We start from the raw sequence: 20,076 nt of genomic DNA, 5'->3' as shown, positions 1-20,076 counted from the left end.
TTTATTCGGGGACAGTAGAGGCGACTGTGGCCCGTAGCCTCCGTTAAACTCCGCTTCACTGCTCTTCCATTCGAACATTTACCCACCCACAACTCTAGAGTAGAGACTGCGTCTGTCCCACGGCCACTTCAATTAACTAAATCAAAAGTAAACAGAAGAAGAGTCGTACAAAATAACCGTAGGCCTATACAAGTTAAGACCATTATTTTAGCAGAGCAACAAAACAGGACTATTAAATGTGGACTCCTTAATATTAGATTTCTATCATATAAAGCTGTATTAGTAAATGATTTAATATCAGATAATCACATTGGTTCATGTTGTCTTACTGAAAAAAGTCATGAAGAATATGTCTGCCTAAATGAATCGACTCCTCCAAGTCATATTAATACTCACATTCCTCGAGGCACCGGCCGAGGAGGTGGAGTAGCATTAAAATTAAAATTAAACTACAACTCATTTGAAAGCCTTGTTCTTAATATTTCACATCCAACCTGGAAAACACCACAGCCAATTATATTTGTGATACTGTACCGGCCACCAGGTCCATATTCAGAGTTTATATCTGAATTTTCAGAGTTTATATCAAGTTCAGTTCTTAAAACTGAACTTGATATAAACTCTGAAGTTATTATTGTAGGAGATTTTAATATCCATGTGGATGTTGATAATGATTGCCTAGGTGCTGCATTCATCTCATTGTTGGACTCGATTGGCTTCTGTCAGAGAGTACAGAAACCCACTCACAGCTTTGGCCACACGCTTGATCTTGTTCTTACATATGGCGTTGACATTGAGCATCTCAAGGTCTTCCCACAGAATCCTCTTCTGTCAAACCACAACCTCATAACTTTTGAGTTGATACTACTGTTAGTCAAAAGTTTCTACACCAGATGTCTAACTGACAGTGCTGTAGCTAAATTTAAAGAAGCGATTCCTTCTGCATTTGATTCGACACCACGTCTCAATATAACAGAGGACTCCTGGTCTAACTTTAGTCCGTCCCAGATTGATCATCTTGTTGACAGTGCCATAGGCTCTCTGAGAATGACACTGGACTCGATAGCCCCTCTGAAGAAGAAGACAGTGAGGAAGAGGAGGTTTGCTCCCTGGTATAACCCTCAGACCCGCAAACTAAAGCAAATGTCATGAAAGCTTGAAAGCATATGGCGTTCAACTAATCTGGAAGAATCCCGCTTAGTTTGGCGAGATAGTCTTAAAACTTATAAGAAAGCCTCTTTACCTCCATCTGCCTGATGGATCATCATGGTCTGGATCGTGGAATATGCCGACTACCAACCATGCCATGGCTGTTGAGACTCCGCCCACTCCTCCTCTCTACCTCTGTGTTTTATTTGAGTATAATGATTCCTTCTGTACACATGGCATCTATTGCACCTGTCCATCTTGGGGGGATCATCCTCTGTTGCTCTCCTGAAGCACTGAGACAAATTTGTAATTTGTGAAAATGGGCTATACAAATAAACTGAATTGAAAACAGAGCAAGTCTGTGTTATTAAAGATGCCGTTTGATGTCCAGCTTGTAGCCCGTACACAATGATCATACGTTTGTGTTTGTACATTTTATCTGTGGTCAACTGTGTTTATACATGTGTTCTTAATGTGTTCTCTGCTCTGCGATGACATTTGATCTTCAATTTATAGTGCAGCTTCTAAACCGGCTTCCATCGCCTCACAAACAGCAGCAGAGACAACAAACAGTCGTTTACTTATCAGTCTTTATTTCCAAAAATACAACGGCAAAGTGGTGACATGATGCTGTCTATGATGTTATACAAATAAATAATCATAAAGCGTGTGTCACACCACTGTCTCAAATAACTCCACATTGAACCTTAGTACAAAATTGAATATGAGCATAAGAAACAAACAATATGCTGATCAGGACAGACGTGTTGAATCTCCTCCTCCTTTGGTTTAGATGCACTCGGCTCATTTTAACACTTTTAGCTTTAAACCACCAACTCTCTGAAAAAGACTGGAAGGAAATAACAACAGAGCCAAAATTCAAATAGCTTCTTTTTTTTTTTTTTACAAGTTCATCAAAAAAATAGATGTTTTATTCATTTTTTTCAAAAGTCAGTTTTAACGTTCTGCAGTATTAATGGATAATATGTACAAATTAACAGTAGGAAAGTATTTTTAGCTTATGAAAAGATTAAAATATCTAGCAATTAAAAATCAAAAATCTGTTTCACATACTTGGTTTATTGTTGTCCGAAAACTGAAACAACAAAACATGTGGATTTGTCTCTATGGAAAACATTACGTGACGATACCCACAATAAATCCCCTCCATACTACGGTACTTACTCGCTGACTGTTCTGTGCCGAAACAATGTTCATCAATTGAATTAAATATGCAACTGTAGTTTTGGCAAAAAAAAAGAAAATCCTAGTTTCAACACATACCGTCAACCAAAAGGCACAAGAATGATTTGCCTACAAATAAATCCATTTGGCACAAAGTTATCGTTGTCGTCTTCGCGAATTAAAACCGAGTGAAATGTAAATGTGGCGACGGCTCTGGTAGTGCAGCCACACATTTGTAAGTTGTGCGTACATTCAATCCAACACATTTCCACGTTGTTTTTTTGTCCTCACTCGTTTCACCGAATAGCGCTATATTTATAGATAAAATCAAGAGCGATATTGTAATCACAACTCGGTTCAACAGGCCGCCGGACACGACGACTGTTAAACAAATCTGGCTCACAATGCGGTGCTTGGTTTGCTCTCAAAGTTATTGTGTTATTTACCATGAACACTCTTTGTTGTAGCTTTGAACTTTGATAAAACTGTGTGCACCAAATTAAAAAGGACAAGTCTGGCGATGTTTTTCTTAAGACCATAAACCATCAAAGAATGTATCATAAAAATGTATCATACCACAGAATATAAGATGTGCGTTTGCACATGTGAGTGGTTCTCATACTGGCACCGGAAAGACTCACGACATCACTAAAGGTGTTCTTCTGTTGCATTCTGGGGGATTGGGACCGTAGACCAGGTAGGGAGGCTGACACTATTCTCAGATGGACCAACCGTCTTGGTTTTGGTCTTCTCGTGGGATTTGTTGACGATAACAACAAACATATTGGAAGCCATTGATGAGCCAACCCACCACAAAGCACCGCAGGGCAAGACGGTCACTTCAGACGGATTCCCTAAAGTTTAGGGAATCCGTCTGAAGTGACCGGGCCGAAACCACTTCATCCGTACCCAAAGTAGAAACCAAGGTGTGCTCAACAGAACTATTGGTAACAACTCCGATAAGGGCAGTAAGCCGAAGCAGCGGGTCAGGCTGGACACTGCTCAAAGGTCAATCGGACACTTTTATTTTATCACCAACTGCCTGAATTCTGACACTTGCTGCAAAATAAAAATGAAGAATAACCAGCTGTGATAACAAAGTTATGGATATTCCATTTGATCTCTGCCCACGTCTCTGTGGACGACACACAGACGTGGGCATCTCCAATGAAGAAGAACCTTTCTGTGAATGTCAGTGTTTTGATGGGAAATTCCCAATTGTGTCCTGCCAGTTGGACATGAATCAACATGTACGGGATAGATTGGATTGTATTTTGAAGTGGCGTTGTGTGAGGCTCTTATCCATGTCGGTCCACAGCAGAGGGGCTTTTGTCGAGCGACGTACTGCTGTGGACTGGGGCAGCAGCACAACCGCTTTAAATGGGTTCATGTGTCCGATACATTTAGAAATATGTCCAGGCTGTCACATCGTTATCTGACGTCATATAAAAAGTCGCTGTGACCTCACAGAACACGAGGGTTGCTGATATCCCGCCACCTCCATCGGTAAAGGGTCTGCACTCGTTCAGCTTTGTTTCTCGTCTCCCGACAACTCAAAGCCCTTTAACTCTGCGCGTCATCATTCACACCCGTTCATACACGGATGGGAGGAGCTACCATGCGAGGCGCCACCTGCCCTTCAGGAGCGGCCAATGTTCGTCCTCGTTCCCACACGGCGGGAACAGCCTGCGATGGCAAATTGGGGGTTAACGTCTCGCCCAATGACCCACTGGCATGGACTCGCGGAGCCAGGGGGTCAGACTGCCGGTCCTCTGATTGAAGGACCGCCCGGTTCTCACCGCTGAGCCACAGTGGGTCCGTTTGTTTGCGTTATTGTGCGACTTCAGTGTTCCACAATATACAGACTGCTCTCGTCAATGACTTTGAAGATGGGTGGAGTTGGCTCGAGTCCATCAGAGAGCGAGGTAAAGTGACAATATTTTAAATGTATCGATTAAACTGATATTGATGAGTGGCCAACCCTTTGAGAAGACACGTTGGCTGTTCCCAACAAGCATCTGGGCAACCAGATTGTTTCAGTTTGTGCCAGCGAATCCTTTTCCTTCAGTCAACCAAACACGAGTTTTCTGCCTCATTTGAGATATTATGCATACATTTGTGTCCCAAGAATAAGACACTCGCTGCCACATATCTGGATGACAAATCCCCCCCCCCCCCCCCCCGACAGTGAGACCATCCATCACATTTAACACGAAGCTGAGCGTTTCCACACGGACCCCATGAGAGCGCACAGCCAATAAACGTCATGGAAACGGGTCGCTGTCCAAACTTACGTTTCACACACGAGCGCCTCGTAATCCCGGCATGTTTTTGTCAGCTGGGGCAGCAGTTACTCCATGTTTGCGTTGGGACACTAGAACGATTTGTCTCTTTAAAAACACATAAAAGAGCAAACGGTCATTCTAAAAAAGTATGAGACGCAGCATAAATTGCACGAGCTAAAAAGAACAAAGTCTCCTCTTCAGTCGAGACTCTTGAAGGGAGCCTCCACCGCCGTGGGAACAGGCGACTTGATACGGCACATGTCGGATTTTGAAATATGGAGGCACCGTTCATTTGAAATAAGCGACCTCTGTACGCTTCCCTTTTGATCATTCCTTTTGTCAACTTGCCCTAAAAGTCAACATGTCTGCCGCCCTACAATCAATCAACTTTGCTCTGGTCAACTTCCAACTTCCAACCTTTGAGAACTAGAACCGCCCCCAACCCCCTAAAGACGCTTCATTTTTTGATCCGACAGGTAAAATGACACTCAGTCATACGAGAGAAATGCAAATAATGCAAATAATAACAATTAATAACATTTGCCGCTTTAACTTGGCATTCAAGGAAACATGCATACAAAAATAAAATAAACTGATAAATATTTAAATCATATTCAGGCGATATATATGCCTTTAGGCGTCTGTGAGTTTGCACGTGTACCTCCGGAACTCGGCTACAGCCTCAGGCGTTGCGGTTAAAATACATTAAACATTACAGTAGCAATAAAAAAAAGCTGCCTTATGGTCAAAATATATGGATTTGATTTTTCTATTTCCATTTCTGGTGAGGGATCGTATGTTTTTTTTTTTGTGAGGTATGAACTTGTTCCTGTGTGTTGGAAAACAAACGTAGGTTTGAGTTTGGGCTTGTCCCTTGAAATCAAAGTCACTTCCCAACGGACACATTTTGTGCGTCTCTTTAAATGTCAACAGATTAAAAAAAAAAAAAATTTGAATTATTTCCCTCAACACCTGCTCAAGGCGCTTTGTGTCGGGACGGCAGTCTCGACACGAGCCGACCACGAGACTAAAGAACCGTGGATGTGAAATGTGTTCACGCCTCGACATCGCAGACCAGCGTGAGGTCCAACTGGAACGGAAACACGTCAGTGAGCAGCGGCTGCTTGAGAGATGCAGTGTGACTGTGAAGAGGGCGGGTCTCACTCTGCGGTTTGTGCTTCTGCTTGCTGCTGCTGCTCCTTGTTGAGGATGATGCTGATGATGTCCCCCTCGTGCTCCTTCATGTGCTCCATCAGCCGCTCTTTGCTGGTGGACTCGAAGCCACAGATGCAGCAGCAGAACAGCAGCACGCAGTATTCCATGCCGGGGCCCGGCGCCGCGTGGCCGCTGCGCGACTGGCTCTGGGGCTGCGGGGGCTCCTTCCCCTGGGGGCTCGGGGACCCGCCGGGCCAGTGGGCGTGGTCCGGGAGCACGGCCGCCGTGCCGTCTGCCGTCGGCGTCGGCAGTGGCTCCGCTGAGACCGGCGCTTTGTCCTTTGACGGCGGCGGCGCCGCGGGGCGCTCTGCCACCGACTCCAGCACCGCTGACAACTTCTGAGGAGCTCTGAGGGGGAAATAATGCCCACAAGAATACAGGCGGAGCAAGAGTCAGATGTCGGGGGAGTGGGGGGGGGGGGGGGGCACACTGACCACGTCAAACGGCCTCAGCACGACTTCTTGTTCTTGACGTCTGTTGGACGTGTTAAGTCACTTGCTCCCGGCTCGATGCAGAGTGTATTTGTGAGATAGCTGTGTGACGCTAAATCTTTCTTATAAACACAGACTAACGAGCACAGTGAGGGACAAACTCATGTTCACATGCAACCTTTGCAAATAGCTGAATGTCATATTTTCTTCAAAACCGCACGCTGGAAAAGACAGTTAACAGAAGGAAAGACATGTTCTCTTCATCGACTACAGCTGGCTATGCGGGGGACGGTGGAGCTGATGGGGGTTCAGAGGGTTCTCTGTGCAATTCACAGCATTGGTTATTTCATATCCAAGCAATATTGATATTCTAACAGAAGATTCCGCTCATCGAATCGATAACTAATTGGAACCTTGTGACTCTAAATTGATTCAGGAAATTCAATGTATTGTGTAAAGGTTCCAGTACGGGTGTCTGCACAATTTAGCTACTTAAAGCTAAATATAGGACTTTTGTTTTTGCCTGCTAGTGCCGCTGTTGAAGAAATCCAACGATTTGCAGTCGTTAAAAGGGCACAAAACCCAAATTCAATACTTAATGACCTGTGCCACCGACATGACATTCTTTATTTAAAGCTGCACTGCAACTCTAAACACTGCCGGCTACAAGTGGTGTCATTTACAGTTCGGGCTTTCACTGGAAGAAAAATCACAACATTAAGAATGCATATTGCAGCTTCAGCTGTAATCGAGCCGTACGGCCGCTGCGATATGAAAGTGCTCATTAGAAGTGTTCCCTGGACCCCCAGTGTGCTGCTAGTGGCTACACTGGAGGTTAGGGATCTGATCGGCGCCGATCCATATCGGCCGATATTCCTATTATCGGTTTTGATCGGCGTTCTCAAAACGGCCGATCAGATGACATAAAATCTGCGAGAACTATCAGAGATGTTTCAATCGCGGTGCATCGCAACGGAGAGGGCCGCAGAGTGAGAGGTCCACGAGGGGATCCTCACCACCGAGCGGCGTCCCCGTCCCCCGAGTTGAATCTCTGGGTCAACTCAGCCGACTCTCACATGTCTGCCCCTATAGACTGATGCTCACGGTAAACGCATTCGATCGGGAGCTAAGAGGGTTTTGATAAAGTTAGTGGAAGAATTTACGTGACAACATCCGGTTTTGCAAAGTTAGTGGAAAGAACCACGTGAAACAACATCCGTTTTTCAAAATAAGATGTCGACAAATCATACACGAACATATACAAGTAAACAATGAACTGATTTTGTATCTTTATAGATCCATTCTGAGATTTAGCTTAAATTATGCTAACATTAAAACATTTTTACTGTACCAAGGAAGAGTTTATAAAAATAAGTCAGACTTTTGTATGTTAAAAAAAGTCCTGTATATAGATTTCCCCAAGAGTTCCAGGAAATGAATGATGCAGATGTGTTCCATACATATCTGAAATCCCCTACAATAGCAATCAATCAATTTTAATGTATCAATTAGGACATTTTTAAATGTTTGAGGTGGGTGCTCTAGATATGTTTTCCCTCAGAGTCCCAGGCAACGACTGATGCAGATGTGTTCAGGACGTCCCTGACTTCCCCTAGCCTGGCAATCAAACATATTTACTGTCGCAATAAAAAAATAATTTCTAATTAAAAGTCCTAAATGTATAAAGAAATCGGTAATTTCTTTAATGTTTGAGGTGCTTTATATATGTATTTCCTCATAGTCCTAGGCAATAATGCTACACAATAAATAGAATGCTTCAATCGACACCGTGATCGGTGATCGGTATTATCGGATCGGCAGATAAAGATTTTAGTGATCGGCACCAAAAAACCTGATCGGTGCATCTCTACTGGAGGTATTGGCAAATACAGAAATGAGGCCCGGTAGAACTGGACCTGGGTTCATGCACTTACCGGCTGCTCTGGGAGATGGCCTCATTAATGGCTTTGTTGACTTGCTCGTAGTTGTAGTTCTGGTCTCCGGCGTGCTTCCACATGTGGGATTTGAGGGACGGCGGATGACTGCACACGTAGCCACAGAGAGAGCACCTAGGGGGAGAACAGAGGGGGAGAGGATGAGCACCGGAGGGAGTGGACGTCACGCGTGCTGCCCGTCTCCTACTTCCCGTCGAGAGGAATTGTCCTGACCTCCAACTCCGCGGTGTACACTGGACTTGGGGGATGGGGACCAAGAGTGGAGCGAGGACAAAGGATTAAGAGTTTTAGAGACGGGGAGAAAGAGTTGAGCTCTGCTCACCTCCCCAGCTGTCACAGCTGCTGCGGAGTGGGCTGAACTATGAAGAGGCTACGCAGCTCCCTCGCTAATTCCACCGTGCTTTCACACGACAGAAACTGAGCAGCAGCTTTGGGTCTCCGAGACAGACGGGAGCTCTGGAAACAACGGAGTTAACGAGCCAGCTCTGGGAAATACACATCCAGCCTCCCTGGGAAGTGGTCTGCCGGGCTCATACAGTACCGCTGGTTAGTGTTGAATTGAGAAAGTAAAACCTCCCAGGGAAATGGGTGACTGTACCTGTGTGGTTTCTACGGCAACTACAAAAGAAAACAAGCCAATGAAACTTGCTGGAAGCTTCGACATCGTCAGAAATATTTGGCTTCACCCACAAAAATAATCCAATCAGTGTCAATAGAGACTGTACCAGAAATTTAAAAAAAGGTAACAACACTTCACTGTTTCTTTGGTTTCGACCAAATGAACCAAGCTACAGGTGCAGAAGTGACCTTCAATTTAGATCCTTTCTTAAAATGAATTCCCCCGACTACATAACAGTGCAGTACCGAGTAGCTTAAGGGCCCCGTACAGAAAGGGAGGGGCATTGTCCGTGTGGAAAGACGGGCATTCTGAGCTTGAAGCTACCGAGGATGGTATGACCCGGAACGAGCGTTCACTGAAGTGGAAATTAGCCGTCAGTGCCCGGTCCCAGGATGAGGACGTTTAACATAATGAGGACAAAGTACTCAACCCCATTCACTCTCTCCAACCACTAACTTTGCAATCAGAGGCCCATTTCTCAGCATTCCAGGTTGTTGGCACCAAGAGGGACTCAGATGTGGCCCCTCGTCGGCTCCTGTAGGCCCGGCGCAGCTCTTCGTTCTCCCCCTTAGAGCCCCGGCAGCCTCTCCGTATCATCTCTCTTTGGGAGGGAGTCGCGTTTGACATTTGTTCCTCACCTGTACTAGGCCTAAAAAATTTCCAATCTGGCAACACGGAGCACCTTGCCGCCTCCACTCGTTGCATTGTTGTTTATGCGGCATGCTACACACTACTACCAGCGTCCGTAGGGCACCAAGTCCTGAGGGGGCTCCACAAAATAGGCACAAAAAAAATCCTCAGTTATAATAATTATAATGCCGATATTATTTCAGTCTAGAAATACTTGGCACCTTTTAGGCATGTATATCACAAAACAGGCAGAACAAGAGAGATGTTTAATCGCTCAGCACCCCCCCCCCCCACAAACTCAAATCTGGTCACCTCACCTGTACTGCTCCAGCAGCTGCACGGCCTGGTGCTCCTGCGGGTGCCGCCTCATGTGGCTCTTTAAGCTGTTCATGTTGGTGGTGGCAAAATCACAGCTACAGCACCTGGCAACAGGGAGACAAATGGATTGGCGAGAGCGGAAGGAAACGCGGAGGGAGAGCGCCTTTGTCGAACACGCCGCCGCCTTCGGAGGTCGCCGCTCTGCTTGTTCGCCCGTGTAGCCTGGAGGGAGACGGGGGATCTACAGCAAAATGGAGGGGAAATTGCCACTTAACCCTTGTGTTGCCTTAGGGTCATTTTGACCCGAATCAATATTACACCCTCCTGTTACCTTTATATTTACTAACATATTTTACCCTTTGGGTTCAATTTGACGCCAGCAATTAAAACCTCCAGAAAATTATTAGAATTAATATTGTTTTCCAAGTTTAAGTGTGAGGCACTTTATGTTTGTTTGTTGACTACCGAAAGAACACCGACATTAAACATTGAATGGGGTCAAATTAATCCTAAGGCGGGGGGAGGGTGTAATATTGATTCGGGTCAAAATGACCCTAAGGCAACACAAGGGTTAAGGAGGACGACAGAATCACAACATGTTCTCCTTTGTTGCACTGGGTCCAGACGATTAGAAAGATGGATTTACCCTCCGAGAAAACTTTGCAGCACATTACTTCAATATTATAATTGGTAAGATCCATTGATTGTTTAAAAATCTCAAATACGGTGTACTCCACAAAATCGACATTAAGGTATTTGGTCGAAAACATTGCGATATTTTCTTGCTGTCGCCCAGCTCTAATTCTGCCCACAGCTAAACAGTATAAAGGAAGCAAGAGTTGGTTCAGTTAAAACTCGAACTGTAACTATAACAAAATAAAAGGTAGAATGTCCTCCACCGTAGTAGTGGGAATGTGAGCAACCCGGGATGAGAATAAAATGCTTTTGCCATGTATCCTCTTGGTCTTTCACTCAGAAAACCTTCACAAATATCGCACCTTTTCATCGAAATAGGATTCTGAATTTATTTTTGCAAAACACATGTGCCGCAGAAAATCCAACAATAAAAATGTAACTGAAGTATATTTCCATTTTTAAGATGACCTATGGGAACTATTAAGCGAGTCAACCATGAATAACTCACTGGGGGTGAACCATGAGGTCACACAGGCCAGACTCCCTTTTGTGACTCGTGGCATGAGGTCGTTCAGCCGCACAAATCAAGGGGATTGAACAAATCTGAGCAGTTAAACAGATTCACACTGTGAAGAGTGGTGTGTGGCTCTTTGATGTTGAGGCATTGGGGGACTGTTTTTTCTTCCGAAGGTCCAGAACTTTTTGGGTTGATGGACTCAAATACCGACCAATATTACATGAAAACCTAACAGCCTCTGCCAGGAAGCTCGGAATGCGCTATGGTTGGACAAGGATACTAAGCACACCCAAAAAAAAAATGTTTAAAGATGGTTCACGGGCCAAAGAGTGAAAAGGATTTGCCTTGGCCCCCCCCCCCCCCCCCCCCCGCATGGTAAGTCTGTGTGTTGAGCTGAAGACAGGAGCCCATCGGCAGCGACCTCACAACTTCAAGAGCTCCTGTGTGGAAAGGATCCGGTGTTCGTCGACCGCGTCGCACGCGATACACGAGAGGAGTCACCGCTGGTTTCATGGCGACGGGAGGCTGCACGAAACGTGAGAATGAATCGGTGCCAATAATAAAATTGTGGTCTCATGATCAGTAATGACTCCTTTCATCAAGTTAGGTCTTTGGGAAAACATGGAATGAAACATGGCAAGGATAAGCGATAAAGATGTGTAAATGCAATGTGCGGTCTGCAAACCGCCGACTATGGAGCGGTGAAGGCACCAACTTCCAGCTCTAATATGAGCCGGTTTGCACCCAGATGGGTGCAGAACATCCGCCCCCGTCATCATCCGTCTGCAACGCAATTAAAGTCGGTAGTCGGAGCTTCGTTTCTAACGTCGTGTGCCGAGCCCAAAAGCCACCAAAACACCTCCGCACCGACAGATTTGACATTTCCGGTCAGATGTGAACGCAATCTTCTGCATAATGGTGTAAACAAAAACCACAATAGCAACGGCGCCTGCACAATTAATGTCCTTCATCCACGAGACTTCATTCCGCCACTTACTTCATCGACTAAGTTTGAGCGTTCTCCTTCTATCTGGGTATTTCCAAACTCTTCTTTTTTGCTCCAACACCACTGGCTTACAGGGCGGATTACTCTTCTGGTTAGAAACAGCAATCAGACGCCATCTGACCTTATTAAAAGCGGAGAGGAATCTTGTTGTGTGCGTGTCGTGCGTCGTGGTGGGTGCACGTTTGACCTTAAAGAGCACAGGTGACAGTGTTAAGGAAGCTGACGGATACACCCGCATGTGTTCACACCTCGGGCAGCTTCGTGTTCACACTAACACAAGGTGTGTGTATGTGTGGGGGGGGCTACACACAGAACACACAACCACATCGAGCCCCTTGCTGGTCTGAGCATCACCGGCATGTACTGCCATCTAGTGGTCCTCTCTGACCGCTCAGGCACCAGTACATGAAAGCTGAGGCTCATTATCTGGCAACTCCTCCCTGGTTGGCTCCCTCTGTATGAAAACCGAACCACACATCTGAAAATGCAGCGTTCCCCCATCGCCAAGCGGGAGGAACAGTTGCACTGAACTCGAACACATATCGTGTCAAAATGTATTTCCTCCCAGTTTTGCTTCCAATATGTCGGCATGAAGGAGAGCAGATCTCTGAACCTGGCGTCCTGTCGAGGCGACGCGCTGTGTGCAGGAGAAGTAAACACAGAAGTCTGTAAACTTTACATCCAATTTGCAACAGGGTGAGAAATATGCAATCAGTCCCCAAAAGATGTGCAATCAGGCTCCAGATTGGGCTCTACTTCATTATAATGTCATTAAAGCTGAATGTCAGATGTAATTTCTGCAACTATCATTAACATATTCTAGAACTATAACACACAGTATGACTGCAATAACAAATTACGTTTTCTGTGGAAAACTTACCAAAATCCCAAACTTGTAGCCGGTACCAGGACACGCAGCCCAAAGTCTATCATTAAAAAGAATAAATGGTATTTTCAAAGTGTCATGTGTCACATTCATGGGGACATGTAAAGCCATGTTTATTTTGATTATATTAAAAGACCAATATGAACAAAAATACATGTATGAATGAAAAGCAGAAATTCCACAAACTAAAACCGCTGAAAGTGAAGTCACTCATCAATTGAGATATTTCTACTTTTCCCGTGTGGTTCAGATTGGTCATGGGGGGGACAGCTCCAACAAGAGTTGGGTCAGAACTGGTTTGATTTTGTACAAACTGGCCAAACCCGCATTTGTCAACATGACACATTCTGAAAAAAAAGAAAAAAAAGAAGCTGACATCGGCGTTGATGGGAACGGATCTGTCGCGACTAAAGCGCCACGCCCACTTTGCTGCACGCCACGAGGGAGAAGAAATGCAAACGTAGTTATCAGAACAAATATTCAATATCTAATGGATCCTACACGAGTAGCTCCGAGTTGCTGCAAGAAAACCAGAAGTAAGAAACAGTAATACATGAAGGAAAAGTCAGCCCCAAGAAGCTGTGGACCCGTCATCAGTTCATCAGTGAGTGTTTGCATTCGGGCAATCGTGGTGCATTTAAACATTTGTTCTTTTACAACTCACCGATAAGGCTTGTCGGAGTTATGAATCCGACGGTGGTTCCTCACCCCGACATACGTCGAGCTGGTGTAGTCGCAGACGTCGCACTTGTACATCTTCTGCAGGCCGCATTCTGTAACGGAGCACAAACGGCACTGACGACCCTCCTCCGCAAAACACCGGACACGAGTCCCAGGGCGGCGGAGGGGAGAGGTCCAACGAGCGAGCCAACGCCGCCCCGTCGTAACACACGAGGAGATCGCGGAAACACGGCCTCACCTTCGTCCGCCGCCCGCTCCGCTTCCTCCACCATGGACGCGGTGGTTTCAGTGACGGGCGTGAGGGCTGCCGTGAAGCTGTGCCGCTCCCTTTCATGACTTCTTAACTGACTCTGAGTAAAGAGTAAAGAGAACACACACACACACACACACTTTCAGATCGCTAGACAAAAGAAATGAAAGTACATGCAGCGAACACAATTTTTTTTAATACATTGATCTATAAAGCAACAAGCTCAATGCCGCCGTATGAGTCTGCTCATGAACTCTGTGGCTGGGTTATGGTTCAAGCCTGGATTTAAAAAGGGGAATCGCATCTCCATTCAAAAAGGCAGTCGAAGTGTGTTCTGAATAATCTTGTGTTGCCGTCCTTCACTGATTTGAATCGTTACATTTGTTATTTGAAGTTCGGTCTCCTGATGGTGAACATGGAGTGAATCACCACGAAGGAGTATTAGGCTGTGAATAGCTACCAGTATGTAAAGAAGCCCTTTACCCCCGATGATCACAACTTTGGTACTTCCTCACGTGTTATCTTCATCATTGATTTATTGATTATTGATTGATTTGTCAAGACATGAAATAATGATGGTTAAGTGTGTCGTTTTACTGGAAAAGCAATCAACCAGACAAACTGTTGAACACTGTCCGAGACAAATTCACAGGTTTGGGTTTTATCGTTCGAGACAACTGGGCCAGTTATTGGGGCGGATAATGAAACGACTGGGGAAGAATTATCTTCCCCAGTCGGAAGGGGTCAACCTCGATGGTGGGACGTGTCAATACCGTGACAACGGTGGCGTTGTCTCGGTTTGTTTATACATTATTTACTTATATTCCACTGTGCAGCCCTCAGTGTTATTTCCACTAAAAGAACTCGATGCTGTTGCTTCATTTTTCAGTTGGTCTGGTCAGGACCCGAGAACGTCTAGGAAGCAGAAAAGTAAAGGTCGGAGTGAAGGTCAACTTCGTCTCCCCCAGTGTAACCTGTGGCATCCGGCTGTCCGTTTAAATCTTTGGGCTTTCTGCCATTGTTGTCCTCCTGACAGGAACCCGGAGGAGACGCCTGCTCGGCTCCACCGTGAGCACCTTTTCTGCAAGTCATCATATCTCCAAGCACAAACGGCACTTTAATTCATTGTTTTAAAGACATATACGGGAATAACCCTATTATCCTATTTGGCCTCAGGTAATACGGGGGGTTAAAATATACCTACATATTCGTACGGTCCAGCCATGCCTCTAAAGCAGGTCTGGAGGAGCCGGTCTTCAAACTTGGATGGGATATTTCTATATTAATAATTACTAAAAGGTGCGCTGTCCGATTATTTTTTTAAATAGCCCATAGTCACATTTCCTTTACCGAGTGTGGAAAACACATGTTGAAAACAGAATATTTTAATAAAGTCAAAGTAGTGCACGGATGGCCCTTCTCTCCCACTCGCTGATAGAAGTGAACTAATGCTACAGCTGTGGATCGAGAAGTCATCAGGAGATATATTACCGTGTATTTTTGTGATGAATTTGTGTTCTTCTCTGCTTTCGCGTTCCAATTTTTTTTTATCGTCTTTTTATGTCCTGAACCCTGGGGGTATCACATTAAAATGATTTCTTCCATTCCACAAAATCTCAAACCTCCCGATTCAGTTTACTGGCAAATATGAAAAGACAAAGAAGAAAAAAAAGAGCAGCACATCCTCACAAAAAACATTTAAAATGTTACATTTGAGTTAATTGTAACATTTTAAATGTTTTTTTGTTGAAAAAACAGATAATGAGGATGTGGATACAAAAAAGAAGAGAAAAGACAAATTGACAGGAGTCCAGTTGTTGGGGACCGTTAAACGGTGGCACGAGTACGCCTGACTGTCAGGGTTGCATTTACTGGGGAATAATGAAACAACGTCCCTCTGAAAACTCCTCATTATAACAAACCATTGACGTGTCCTCACCTTGTAGTGGAAGGCGTTGGGGCACTGCTTGCACTGGTGCATCCTGGTCTTACAGTGGTGGATCATGTGGGTCTCCAGGTCCTTGCTGTCCGAGGAGACGTGCTCACAGATGGGACACTGGTACGGCTGCCGCTGCCTGTGCACCCGCAGGTGCTGCTTGATGTAGCCCTTGTTGCCGCTGCTGTAGCGGCACAGGCGGCAGCGGTACGGCCGCTCGCTGCCGGGGATGTAGTCCACCAGGCCGCCGCCGCCATCTGCGTCGGACGCAACCAGCCCGTCGATCCCCGGGATGCGGCACACGTAGCCCCCGGTGCCGTTCGCCGCCGCCCCGTCCTGGAACTGCGCGTTGTCCTGCAGCTCTCTTAAGATATCCTCGTCTGAGGCGTTCTGGTCCGAGCGCTCGCGGAGCCGCTCGATGACGGTGAGCAGAGACAGGCTGATGCCGGCTTTGGTGGCGGGGCCCTCCTCTTCCTCCTCCCCCAGACACAGGGACCCCAAATCTTCCTCTCTGCCCCCGCCGTGGAGCTCCAGGTCCAGCAGAGCAGCCGTCGTCTCTGCGTCGGACACCCCCTGCCCAGCTTCTACGAGTCTCTGGCGCGAGCCGGGGCTCTGGGCCCGGGCTGTGACGCTCCTCAGACTCACCTTGGTGCTGCAGGGGGGGAGCTCGGAGGTCCGCATGGGCATCGCGACCAGGACCTCGGCCGCCAGGGAGTGCAGGCGGAGCGACTCGGAATGTGTCCGCGTTCGACTCGCCGGGGGAATATTCTCGTCGCGCGGAGAGCCGCTGCCCACGGAGGGCTCCGCGCCGACCGCCTCGCGCTCTGGAGCTCCCGCGCCGCCCCGCCCTTCTTCCTCTTTGGTGACCGCTAAGCTCTTGTCCCGGTCCACGTCCGGGCCGAGGAGCAGCGGGTTTGTCGCCAACACCGCATCCTCGGCCAAAGGGAGCCGCTCCACGATCACGTTGATGTGGCCGGCGCCGTTGGGGCCGCTGTTGATGATCTTCTGCGCCGCCGACAGTAAGCTGTCGTGGGGACCGTCCGTTTCCACCTCGGACTCCGCCTCCGTCGTCACCTGCACCTCGACCAAGGGCTCCTCCGAGGCCAGGTCCTTGATGGGGTACTCCTCCTCCTCCATCTTTAGACTTCCGCTGGGATCAGAAACCGGACGACTCGGCGCGCCCCGCTTGCTCCCGGCGGCCGTCGGCACGCAGAGCTGGAACTTGTAGGCGGTGGCCAACGTCTGTATGGCTTTATCTTGACGGACCGGGGACAGAACGACCGACTCCTCGCGGGTCGGCGGCGCATTGGTTGCGGCCGGCGCCTCTCTCCTCGCAGCGGCGCCGTCCTCGTCCTCGAAGATGGGGTAGGAGCAGTCGACCAGGCCGGCGTGCTTCCAGGCGTGGGTCTTGAGCATCCGCTGCTGGCTGCACACGTAGCTGCAGATCAGGCAGCGGTACAAGCCGTACTCCTCGTAGCTGTACCACTTCTTCTGCGGCGGCGGCTCCCCGGAGCCGTCCGACGAGCTCCCGATCGCCTCGGTTTCCACGCCGCTCCAGTCGCCGTCCCGAGTCTCCGGAACCTCGTCCTTAACGGCGTCGAAGTGCAGCCGGACGTGGGCCTCCAGCAGGCCCTGGTCCCGGGAGGTGAAGCGGCACTCGGAGCACATGAGGATGAGGTCGCTGTGCTGCTCGTTGTGCTGCTTCAGGTGCTCTTTGAGCAGCGGCAGCGTCGGGGAGAGGTGGGGACACAGGCTGCACTGGTAGCACGTGACGGTCCGCTTGTGGACGCCGCCGTCGGGGCCGGTGGCCACGGAGGCGAGGCTGTTGTTGTTGTTGTTGCCGTCACCGGGCGAGGAAAGAGCCGCGCAGCGGCCGTCCGACTGCACCTCCTCCTCCGCGCTCTCCTGCCCCTTACAGCCCCTCTTCATTTTCCTAAGGGGGGAGCCTCCTCTGCTCCCCCTCGTCCCCTCCCCCTCACCTCCTCCACCCCCCGCAGAGGGGGCTCTCTTCGGTCCTGCCGAGGTGCAGCGGCGCTGGGGCCGCTTCTCCACGATCTTGCTGAGCTTCTCGATCACCTGGATGAGCGAGTCGGCCGCCTGCTTCTGTTGGAACCCCTGGGAGGCGGCGCCCTCGCCGTCTTGCCGGGCTCGGCTTTGAGAGAGGGGTCCCAGCGCTGACGGAGTGGAGGAGGAGGAGGAGGCGGGGGAGTGTGTGATGAGTACCGCTGCATTGCTGACCTCTTCCATGACCTGGCGGACAGCAGGGAAGAAGGAGGGAGAAGCTGGTTGGTGCCGTGTGGTACAGCAGATATAAACAAATGCGGTCCCTTACTATTATTATATACAACAATAAATAAATATAATAATACTTATAAATACAATCTCGAAATGTTCCTCCAACGTTGTATCGATGTCAGGCGGACACTTCAAATCACCAACAATATATTTGTTTCAATGTAGGATAACATGTTGATAATATATTATTGGAGACAGGTTATCCGTCGACAGTTTCCATAATTATTTTCTTTTCCTGGATGTATTTATTCCGCTTTTGAAACACTAGAAAACGGTGACAAACGAGGAGTGGAATGTGAGGCTGTTCGACAAATAATCTTATCAAAAAAGCTGTCAGTACTGTTTTGTCCACTTATAAATTAACTGACTAATACAGTGTATTTAGATATTGTCAATGTCATGCGTCTCTGTTCAAAGCTAGTTTGCTCCTCAAAGTTCTGTGTTAACTTACTGTCATGACTTTGTTTCTAAACGGGGACTACAACGTTATCATTTATGATCAGTATTTAAAAAGATGCAGAGTAGTGGTGGCATTTGGAAAGACTTTCATGATATTTATTGAATGTTATTACTTCCTGTAAATATAAGTAAAGTCACACAATATTTTGTGTTTGATATTTGTGCCTTTGTAAAATCAATAGTGCAATAATTCTGTAGGGTTGCGGATTGGTGCTGTATTTAAACAGCTGCATTTTTTTGTATGTGTCACAGTAATGTGGTCATAACTTTTCTGCAAGGGACCCTTTACAATCAGAAGACAACATGAACACCATATTCTGATATCACTGTATCCTAAATCAAAGTTGATATCGGGTCTCATATCACAATATCGATGTAATATCGATCGATTGTCACTTCTCCACAGTATTTACTGAGGGGATCGATTGTCTGTGTAGACGGGAGAACAGGGGGGTGGAGCAGCCGCCCCAAATCCCAATGCCGCGTGTGATAACTCAACTCATTCAAGATTAGCCCCGTCAAGCTTCCCCACGTGCATCTGTTTACAAACGCAGCGAAAGGGAAACGCATATCCAGGAACTTTCCTTTTTCCGACCTCAAATCGCCTTTCTTCCTCTTTCCTCCTTCTTCCGCTTCAGTGCACGGCCACATCAAAGCAGCGCGACACACACATGTGGACCCGCACGTGCGAGAATGACGGGCTCACGTCCAGCTTGATTTCTGAGTTATGTGTGTGGGGGGCGATTGCCACCGGACGTGAGAACAAACTGCCGTCATGGCCTCTCGTCCATCGGCGATGGAAAGATGCCAAATGGGTCACTTTGCCAGCCAGTGGTGTGAAAAGCCCGACCCAGTGGTCAGCGGGGCCTCGCCTCGCCCCCCGCCCTCATGTGCTTCTAACCAGTCTCAAACGATGAGCACCTGTTATGTCGGGGTCTAAAAATATTTCCTCCACTTGTTTCTCCCCTGAAGACCGCACGTCAGACAGCCACCGGTGAGCCACGTCTACCAAAGCTACCGCTAGTCGTCGTTAGCTGCGGCGGCTGCGACATTCAAAGAGACGTTCACTGAACGGGAAGAACCCCCCGACATTTGTAATAGGAGAGGCAGCACTGTTAGCTTCACCGCCTGCTTCAGGCTATTCAATCTCACAGACACAGACACACACACACACGAGTCTCGCACGGCGCGAGCAGTTATCCTCACACGACTGTGCAAGGACGTTTTAATTATCTTGTCGGTTAATGTGTGACGGAGAGCGCGTGGCTGCCATTCAAATGAAGACGTACTCACTGACAGGAAAGGCTCGACGCTCTTTGTCCTCAACACATAAAAACGGTTTTGTTTTACTCGTTAACCATAAAAAAGAAAGAAAAAAAGTGGCCTCTCTCACTCACCCACATTGCAAAATGGCGAGGGTGGAATATCAGTCACGTGACCTGGACTTTGGGTCAGGTGACCGAAGCGGACGGATGATTGACGGGTTTTCCTGATGCTGCCTTCAAGTGCTGCTCGTAATAAACAATGTATTACGCCTCGTTGGCGTTTGAGGGATTTGAATGACATTTTACGCCATTTCAAACAAACATTACGAGGAGAAATAATGTACAAAGTTAACGTTGT

General features: G+C 47.4%; 1 protein-coding gene across 5 annotated transcripts; it reads right to left on the bottom strand.

The window, feature by feature from the left end:
- Positions 1–1,721: 1,721 nt before the first annotated feature.
- znf507 (zinc finger protein 507) lies at positions 1,722–19,833 on the bottom strand. Of its 5 annotated transcripts, none has more exons than XM_056413783.1 (7): positions 19,747–19,833; positions 15,703–17,949; positions 13,752–13,863; positions 13,497–13,605; positions 9,787–9,891; positions 8,200–8,334; positions 1,722–6,182 (listed from the first exon to the last, which is right to left on the bottom strand). In XM_056413783.1, exons 2-7 carry the CDS (start codon positions 17,944–17,946, stop codon positions 5,780–5,782), a joined length of 3,108 nt encoding a protein of 1,035 aa, XP_056269758.1. In that variant the 5' UTR covers positions 17,947–17,949; positions 19,747–19,833; the 3' UTR covers positions 1,722–5,779. The 5 variants fall into 5 exon arrangements, 4 of the variants coding, with proteins under 4 accessions (XP_056269758.1, XP_056269757.1, XP_056269759.1 ...); XM_056413782.1 differs by having other exon boundaries at positions 19,743–19,830; XM_056413784.1 differs by having other exon boundaries at positions 19,751–19,815.
- Positions 19,834–20,076: the final 243 nt, after the last annotated feature.

This window comes from Pseudoliparis swirei, chromosome 4, assembly GCF_029220125.1.
Source record: "Pseudoliparis swirei isolate HS2019 ecotype Mariana Trench chromosome 4, NWPU_hadal_v1, whole genome shotgun sequence".
NCBI classification, from domain to species: domain Eukaryota; kingdom Metazoa; phylum Chordata; class Actinopteri; order Perciformes; family Liparidae; genus Pseudoliparis; species Pseudoliparis swirei.
This window is presented reverse-complemented; position numbering and strand designations above follow the sequence as displayed.